Source organism: Pinus tabuliformis, chromosome Q, assembly GCF_031772625.1.
Source record: "Pinus tabuliformis cultivar Carrire ecotype Pingquan chromosome Q, CPIR1, whole genome shotgun sequence".
NCBI classification, from domain to species: Eukaryota; Viridiplantae; Streptophyta; class Pinopsida; order Pinales; family Pinaceae; genus Pinus; species Pinus tabuliformis.
This window is the reverse complement of record NC_142296.1, coordinates 308,017,558-308,026,983: the sequence shown is the minus strand read 5'-3', so window position 1 is coordinate 308,026,983 and position 9,426 is coordinate 308,017,558. Positions and strand designations below refer to the sequence as shown.

Below are 9,426 nucleotides of genomic sequence, written 5' to 3'. Positions count from 1 at the left end.
ACCCCGATCGGGGTAAATTATTACTTATTAATTTTTAAAACCATCCAAATGTCTGTAATAAATTATTACTCATTCATTTTTAAAATTCTAAATTGTTGATTTACCAAATTCTAATACTTTCAGATAAAAAGATACCAAATTCTATAGTCATAACCAATTCTTAAAATTTGGAAGGCAATGATACAAATCACCACAATTTGATTCCAAAGTCTCCCAAACCGTCACAATCGTATAACTACCATGCTTCCATGCTTATGAACTCGGAAGCTCTTCATAAAACCATTTTGGAGCATTCTCATCTTTCGACTTCTCAACTCGCTACTAGATAAATAAAATAAATAAGAGTCGCCATGAATTGTAGAGGAAGTCGAAGTTGCCCTACCGTAGCCCATTTGAAAATACGCGTTCGCTATGTCTACTCATTAAACCCTCACATACCGACCAAATCCAAGAGTAGGATATTCCAGCATTACCCTGAACACTTTGCTGCAGAATCTATCCGTTGGGAAATTGAGTGCACGCACAAAGCAAGAGAAGGAGAGTGGGGATTATGTATTCTCAGATCATCATGCGGTCCTACCTCTAATCGTTCCCGCTTACAATGACTGTCTCCACACAAGTCCAGGTATTCATGACAAGCAACAGGAGAAAATGTTCTGCGAATACAAATAAGATCAATACTACTAGTAGAGGGTTTAATAATAATTCATTTGAAGGAAAGGGCTAAACATCTGCATTACAATTCCTGTCTTTTGGGCCTACCGGATCACAATTCTTTGACTGAATATACAGGGCAATATCAACTCCATTGGCAATCAGAATGGATGAAAGACTTGGGCAGGAGCTACAAAGCTTCTGGAAGAATCCAGTGCCCAGGGACAGAATAGTCTTGGTGGGTTCCGAGGATTCGGATGAATTCGATCTCTTCTGCTGGGCTATGGAGAGAACTTATATTGTTGGAATGGACAGTGAGTGGAAGCCCTCCTTTCTTTCAAATATCAGCGGCAATCCCCGAGTCTCGATTTTACAGATCGCTTGCAGGATTTATGATTTTGATGATGATGAACACAATTCAAATAACACAAACGTTTGCAACACTGAAACAGATGTCGTTAATCAAAGTGAATGTGATATTGGCAATGGAGGTAGAAATTTGTCCCATAAAAAGGCTCAATGGAGACACAAAATGTTCGGAGGAGTTGGTGATTCACAAGGGCATAAAGTGCAGGAATTGGTGTTTTTGTTAGACTTGCTGGCTCTCCCAGTTTCATCATTTGGGAAGACATTGAAAGCTGTGTATGTATCTCTGGACATACTGAAGTTGGGTTTTAGGTTTAAACAAGATTTGATGTACTTGGCTGGATCTTTTTCCAGAGAAGAGGGTCATTCTTACTTTGACAAGGTGCTTGCATTTTTGTTCTCTTTACTCGTCACTTACTGTTTTCTTAGTCCAGCTGCTTTACACTTCTGCTGTTATTTATTATCGTAAAAGCACTATTTATAATTAATTGAAGTGGATTCTCCTATCTGGAGTTCCCACCATTCTATTTTTCCTCTTCGCTTTTATTTTCTGGTTGTCCTTTATCTCGTTTTAGATTCAGAGTTATGTTTACGAGACGGTGGAAACAAGACCAGGAAACCTATTTCCGTTTTTGTCTTGGCGCTACATTAGTCCATTATTTATCATGTTTATGTGCATAATAGGAAGGGGCAGTTTCATATTTCTTATTCGCCGAAGCACTCTAGGTCCATTTCTCGTTCCATTCCCTTTTTTGTTTTGTTTCTGGTAAAATATGTCCAGATTGAATTTGTAGCTGATTCAATTCCACATGCTCAATTCCATGGCAGCAGCCTCTGTACTTTGATAAATTTTACTCAATTCCATAAGTTCACAGACTCTGGTAGCAGATTGAATTTGTTTTTGTAAATGGAAAAAGGAAAATTTCAATTCCCTTTCTCTCACACACACCTACACATATATATAAAATTTATTTTCAAAAATTTGAAATTTATATATGGACAAACGTAATGTCAATTTTTATCTAAATTTCATTGGAATCTTTCTGAATTTCGTGGTCGCTGAACCTGTTACCCACATTTTGTCTGAGACTAAGTGGGGGCCTCAATTAATTTTCGAAGAAAGAGGTGTACAAGGAAAGAAAGAACATTGAAATACATGACAGTGAAAGCTACGTGTGTCCCAAAGGGTGCAATCCCAAAGCTGATTTCAAACTGGCTGTTCTGTGCCATCTAGGAACAGAGGCTGAACTTTCTGTTTTCAAAGCATTTTCAATGAAGAGGAAATGCTATCAGTCACTGTCAGCACCATTGAAAGGAGCCTGAGTTGAGATACAAGTCAATGCATCGTTGCTGATTTTAAAGGGAGAAGAGGAAAGTTTTTTGTTTTTGTTTTTGGTATCCCAGAGGAGCCCAACAGCCCGACTGACACGTAACTACTAGTAAACCTTGTGAAAAATCAGTGACCTGCCAGCTTGCAACTTCGACATTGTCACCGACAATGTGACCAACTCCCTCTTAAGCTGTACTTTGCTATGCACAACTCTGATTCACTGACTTCCAAATTAGCTCAGACACGCTCTGATACCATGTTGAATTTCCACGATCTTGAGTCTAGGTTAGAATCTTAAAATCTATGACGCTACCAAACCAAGAATCTCAACAAGAACTACTTTGCACATCGGAAAATATGAAGCAGTAAATCACATATGCACAAGTACACACAATTTTTAACAAATATTGTTCAATAATGTACAACCCAATCTTCGTAATATTAAACCAGTCTGAATAATACAACAATCTATGGAATACAAGATACAATGACAATCACGCTGTGTAGACCCTATGTCGTATCTTGTCTTGCTGGTCCTTTGCTTCCGTACTGCTCTCTAGCTGCCCCTTAGTCCTTCAAAGGACAACACATAGAGTCTCCAGGAGGGCTGCCACCTAACACTGCTGCAAGTCACTTTTGCTGCATGTACACGGGCTGATCCAATCTACTCTCTAGGCTAGCCAATACCTGCAACTTCGACATTGTCACTTACAATGTGACCAACTCCCTCTTACGCTGTACTTCGCTGTGCACAACTCTGATTCACTGACTTCCAAATTAGCTCAGACACGCTCTGATACCATGTTGAATTTCCACGATCTTGGGTCTATGTTAGAATCTTAAAATCTTTGACGCTACCAAACCAAGAATCTCAACAAGAACTACTTTGCACATCGGAAAATATGAAGCAGTAAATCACATATGCACAAGTACACACAATTTTTAACAAATATTGTACAATAATGTACAACCCAATCTTCGTTATATTAAACCAATCTGAATAATACAACAACCTATGGAATATAAGATACAATGACAATCACGCTGCGCAGACTCTATGTCGTATCTTGTCCTGCCGGTCCTTTGCTTCCGTACTGCTCTCTAGCTGCCCCTTAGTCCTTCAAAGGAAAACACATAGAGTCTCCAGGAGGGCTGCCACCTAACATTGCTGCATGTACACAGGCTGATCCAATATGCTCTCTAGGCTGGGCAATACTTGAGTTCCAATTTGCCTTCTAGTAGCCTCTTTCATCCATCAAAGAGCTACTCATAAGGCTCCAAACTTCACCCAATCTTCAACTATCTTCTTCACTCCAAGATTGCTAGTCTAGGGCTACTTTGGGTAGCCAACAAACTTCCCTCCACCAGATCAATGGCACCCAATCCTTCACTGAAGTTCTGCTCCTAGGATAGACTTTTGAACTCCACAAAAAGTCCTCCAAATGGCACCCACAGGCTGCTCAGCAAACTGATCCAAAACTTGGATCCAACACCTACAAACATGCACCAAAATATGGACCTCTGTCCACTGTTTGAGTTCTCCTTGATAGCTGCAATCTCGGTCTAGTTAGGGCACAAAACAAAGTCCCTAACAACCCTCTTTTCTACCCAGATTTGCTCCAAAATGATGCGGCTGCCCTTCCTTGAGGGGTCGAGGAGGGTTGCTTCAATTCTGGGCTATCCCAACCCTCACAAACACTTCGACCTCCTTCCAAACACTTGCGGCATGCTACAACTGGGCTCCTCCAAGCTTGCGGTTGCCTTATAAGGATTTGAACCCCTCTTATTAGCCCTCAAAACAATCCCCTTTGTTGCGGCCCTCTAGCAAGGTACCTCGACCCGCTTTCCAACAACTCGGTCACCCTAAATTGGCTCTGAAACAATCCCTTGTTCCCACGTTGGTCTGTCCTCCTTGCTACGGCCTAGAACAAAGGTAATTCTCCTCTCCAACGAGCACTTTGTGAGGTAAGTGTTGCACAAATGGATGAGGATTAGAGTCCTCCATCACCTCCTATATATACACATAAGAAGGGCTCCCTTGGACGTCATTCTAGGGCTTGACAAGTTGTCACAAGGCTAAATAACATTAAGCCGACCTTGACACTTCTTGTGCAAACCCACACATAAACTTCAAAAATTCATATCTCCATTTCTAGGGCTCCGATTTGAGTGATCTTCTAAGCATTGGAATTGCCACGCCAAGCTTTATCACGTAAAATTTTCTCATGCTCAAATTTTTCATGGTTTTGGCCCAAATTCCGATGGTCGCAAAACCCCGAGCTTGGGTTCCAAGCCCACAAGTGACTCTTGTGGCGCTTTGCCCTCCAAACACCGAACCCTAGGGCTTGGAGTACCGCCCAAGCTACCCAAAAATCAACAACAGGGAACGACTTGGCATTGCCATCTCATCGTGAAGTCCATGTCATCATTATCAAGTTGTGACCTATGCAAGTGTCAATCACAGTGTCATGTGTGTCCATGTGTCTTGTCACATCATTTGTGGATGTAATAATGTAATTATCAAAAAGAAAGGACAAAATGTAATATGTGGAAGTCCAAGAGTGATATGTGGAATGTGAAAAGTCACAAAGTCATATATGGACAAAAGAGTCTTAAGGAAGAGTCTAAAAGTCATATAGAAGTCCAAGAGTTGTGAGGGTAACTCAAGAGTCATAGGGGGTGTGAAAGGTCATTCCTCTTGTTATAAAAGAAACCTCATAACTCAAGCAAAGGGCTTTTGGAGGATTTGCCTTTGGAAAGCTAGCCTTGGCTTCTCTAGCTCAACATAGGAGAGAACATCATTCTTTGGAGAAGTAAGAAGTGTCTTAATGTTCCACTATTGGAGCTAGTGACTCACCATTGTAACTGTGTGCTTGGATCTTTCACCTAATAATCAGAAGCTTGCTGAGCCAACACATTTTTATGCATTATCGTGAATATTGTAAGACTATTCTTTAGATATTTGCAGTATATGTTTTGTTCATATGTACTAAGGAAATTGAACTATTTCATTGGATTTGGTACTTATCTTGTTTAATGTGTGTTGTATTTGCTTTAATGTTCGTTGTGTCAATGTGAACTATTTTGCTAGATAACTAACGAATCATTCCTTGCTCTCGTGTGCCTCTCTTAGGATAGTACTAATACTTTCCTTCTAGAGACACACTCTTTCTTCCCTTTCGTGCAAGTCTCCTTTTACACATTGCTATTGGTGTTTCACAGTGTCAACTTACTTGCTGATTTCAAAGGTTATGTGCATACTCTCTTATGTTATTCATTGCAGCTGAGGCAAACCTTTAAGTTATGGTGGCCTGTTCGATACTCCGGATGGGGCTCCTACTCTAAATGGTGTGAGGTCTTGAGACTTCATACCGGGGAGACCCCCTTGGTTGACGGATTTTCGGCACCAACAACAGTTGGCACTAGGAGGGCCAGATGACAAGCTGTGATTGTTGAGTCTGTTTTGAACCTCTTATCTTAAATGGCTCTTTCCCAAATCATACTTCCGGGTTGTTTTTCCAATAGATCCGATGGTAAACTTTTTATCCCCGATGGACCTCTTTATGACTTGTCTCAATTCAAGTTTGATTGTGGGGGTGATACATCCATAGTCGAGCATGCATCTCTTTTTCTTAAGTTCTGTGAATATTATGAAATTGATTGTGAAGATGTGGCTTGTGTTCTTTTCTTCCTCACACTTGAAGGTCGAGTTAATCGATGGTGTCATACCCTACCACTCACTTCCATTCATTCTTTTGAACACTTCATCAAGGAGCTTCATTTAGCTTTTGATAAGTATGATTACCAAGATGTTCTTAAAAGGATTAATCAACTAAGAATGAACCTTGGTGAGTCAATTGAGGATTTTGCTAATCGATTCCTTCACCTATGTTATGAATTTTCTGAAGAAGATACAAATTGGGATTTCTTTAAATAGAAGTTTGAGCGTTTGGTTCATATCTCTTTACATGGTGAGCCCAAACCCCCTGATGTTTCTGTTTCCCCAACTTTTGTAAATAATGAGACACCACTAATTTTAGAGGAGGAACCTACTATTCTTTTTGTTCCTTGTCCTTCTTTTCCAATGCCAATTTGGGTGCCTATTGAGATTGGGAAATTTGCAAATCAAATGGCTGATCTATCTCTTCAACCTTCATCCATTTCTCATAATCTAGATCTAATGGAGGAAACTTTGGAATGGTTTATGGAGCCTAAGGTGAAGACTTACCCTTCCATTCCGCAAGATGATATTAACGCTCATAACTTCAGTCTTGAATCTAATATGGATACCTATCATCCTCTATCATCTCTTTCTCATGATCCCTTGTCCCTTGATTTGCTTGATCATTCTCTTCCAAATCCAAGCAGTGAATAGGTGCAAGGTAGTTACATTTCACAGGTAGAGGAGCAGGAAGGTGAATATTATTTCAATCTTTCTTCTCTTTTTCAAAGTCCTTTGTGTGGAGATGGTGTTTCCTCATTCTTGGCTGATATTGAATCTGGTAGCCAATCAAATGAAATCAATTTGCCTAATCAATTTGAAGCCTTGGGCATCATTCTGATGAGGATGACTCCGTTGATGTATATGATGATGGAAGCCCAAGTGCACCAACTGATCTTTCGGTTTCTCAAGAAGATTTTGTTTTGAAAGATTTAGATCTTAAATTTGATTCGGTCAAAGAAGATTCTCTTATGAACACTTCATTTTCTTTAACTCACTATTCCCTGTGTCCTATTGCTTGTGATGAAAATATGCCATGCTCTCCGGATTCACATTCTGATGAGTTGAATCTTGAATTGACACAAGATAGTGAGATTATCCATGATGAAGAAGGAAGCAATGAAATTGTAGAGAATCCATTCCATCCCTTATCATCTCCTGTTTTGCATGAGGACAACTCTTCAAATTAGGTTGCTCATTAGATTTCCTCGATTCATATATCTCTAGACTTACAATTAGAAGGGTCTTATTAATTGAGTAATCTATTTGTTGAAGTTGTAAAATCTAATCAAACCAGTAATGTAGATGGCTGCCATTTAGATAATGGTGATCTTGTTTGTTTAATTGATCTTGTCCACATGCAATTTGCGATCTAACTTAGTTCTCAAAATGTTGTTATCTATCTTTTCAAAGTTTTGGAGCCTGTTATGGAGTTGAGGCAATTCAACTTTCATTGATGATTATGTCAAGTTCTTGCAATCTTGATGAGATCCCTGGACCATGTAAGATCTGGGTTTCCTTGCAGAACTCTTTCCTTCGTATTTGTCATTGGATGCAAACTCTTTGTTGAAAGATTTTCAATATTTCAGATATAGTTTTCCTAACTTTCAAGATTTGGTTTCTGATCAGATAAAAGATCTTGCTTTAGTTGATTCATCCCCATGCAAGTCTCTTGTATCAAATTCGGGTTCATAATTTATATCTTTCATGGATGCACAAAGCTATGAAGGCTGTCATTCTCATTGTCAAGATAAAGATCAACATTGGTTGAAGAATTCATATTTGGAAAGTGATTCTGTGAACAATAAACTCCTAATCCTCATTGTGAATGTTATTAAACTAATTATTTTTGTTTTGGTCCAAACAATCCTTTTGAGCAACATTCAAGTCTTCAATCATTTAGTGGAGCAAAACCCTCATGTTGATATGTATTCTAGACTTGATGTGACATACCCTTTTAACATTTTGTTATCATGTTATTTCAATTGGTTTCCTGGATTTATAAGGCCAAAAATTGCTTCTAATTTCCCAAGCTTTCATATTACTGGTTTGGTTTATAATCGAATACAAAGGAAGCCATTGGAGCATCAAGAATCTTATATGCTAATTCATCAACCCAATCTTAAAACTAGTCCTAACAACTGTCACTCAATGAATCATTTTCCCATTAGCACATTTGATGATAGTTGTCTTACATTGGTTGATCTTGTCGATTCTCCTTATAATTTGAGTACACTGATTGAAAGTTCATCTTTCCTAGAATTTCAGGGTTTTCAAAAGGATAGTTTTGAATTTCATGATCAAATCTATGATTGGCTGCAAACATCTTACTTAGCAAGCCCTTATGCTAACAACAAGCTTCGATCCTTCTTGATGCTTGCTAAGCAAGACAACACAAATGAAGGTACATTCACGGAAAGCCCTTCAGGTTTGTTTGATTGTTATTTTAATAAAAAAGGTAAGGTTGTTGGTTGGTTAAGGTTAGTTGTTATGGCACATCTTTCTGCCTTTGGAAGACCTTCAATATTTTGTGCAAGTTATTCAAATTCTTATCTTCTTTTTCGCACAATGTTTTATATCAGTTTTAATCGGTTGTATCTTTGTGTATGCAAGTCGGAAGCAGTTACGGTGGCTACATTGGAAATTTCAATACACTTAGCCCTGACTTTCTAGCTAGTTAGATTAGGAGTAGGTTTAGCTGTATCCTAATTTTCCTTTATACTCATCGTGCACTTGCTCTCTGTTAGTCTTTCCATGGTTTTCTTATTTCTGTTTCTCGCATCCTGCTTTCAGTTTAGCCCTCCTTTTGCTTTGTCCTTTTTGTTTTTTTTCCATGTTTTCTCATGTCTTTTCTATTGTGTTTTTTTTTTAATAAGACTTTGCATGAAAAAATGCGCCTGTTTGGCTCAAAATGCAATGTGGCAAAGTTTGAAAAGGGAAATTGTGATGACGAGCAACTCTTGGCTAATCTGCTACCCTCTTCTCTATTTGAGTTTATATATCTTTTAAAGTCAATGACGTCTGAACGGAAAATACGATTCGTTCCGGGCAGAAAGCCTTTGGTCGAACTATGAAGCCCGTATCTTTATTAGAACTCTCATTCTGGCTCAGCCTTGTATTGAATGGTGTTTCGATATGTCGACTCAACCAAGTAGAGAAGGGAAAGGAGAAAACTTTAAAACGAGCATATTAACTTCAATTATCTTTCAAATCCCTTAAACAAGGAACAACCTCTCCTGCTCTCAATAAGTCGGGATCCCTCTTCCACCCGTGCTATAAATGTTTAATAAGTGCTTCAAGCATATCTTTAAGAAAATAAAATAAGGGTGAAGAAGAGAAAGGCTTCCTGCGTAGA

The 9,426-nt window shown here is 38.8% G+C and overlaps 1 protein-coding gene across 3 annotated transcripts in view; it reads left to right on the top strand.

The window, feature by feature from the left end:
* Positions 1-348: 348 nt before the first annotated feature.
* LOC149219434 (uncharacterized) overlaps positions 349-9,426 on the top strand; it is a 502,009-nt gene continuing 492,931 nt past the window's right edge. For 2 of the 3 annotated variants that reach the window (XM_089384368.1, XM_089384366.1), the window contains exon 1: positions 349-1,402. In XM_089384368.1, the coding sequence (XP_089240494.1) occupies positions 821-1,402 (582 nt within the window). In that variant the 5' untranslated portion in view covers positions 349-820. The remainder of the gene's footprint in view (positions 1,403-9,426) is intronic. The other variant, XM_089384367.1, reaches the window with a different exon arrangement.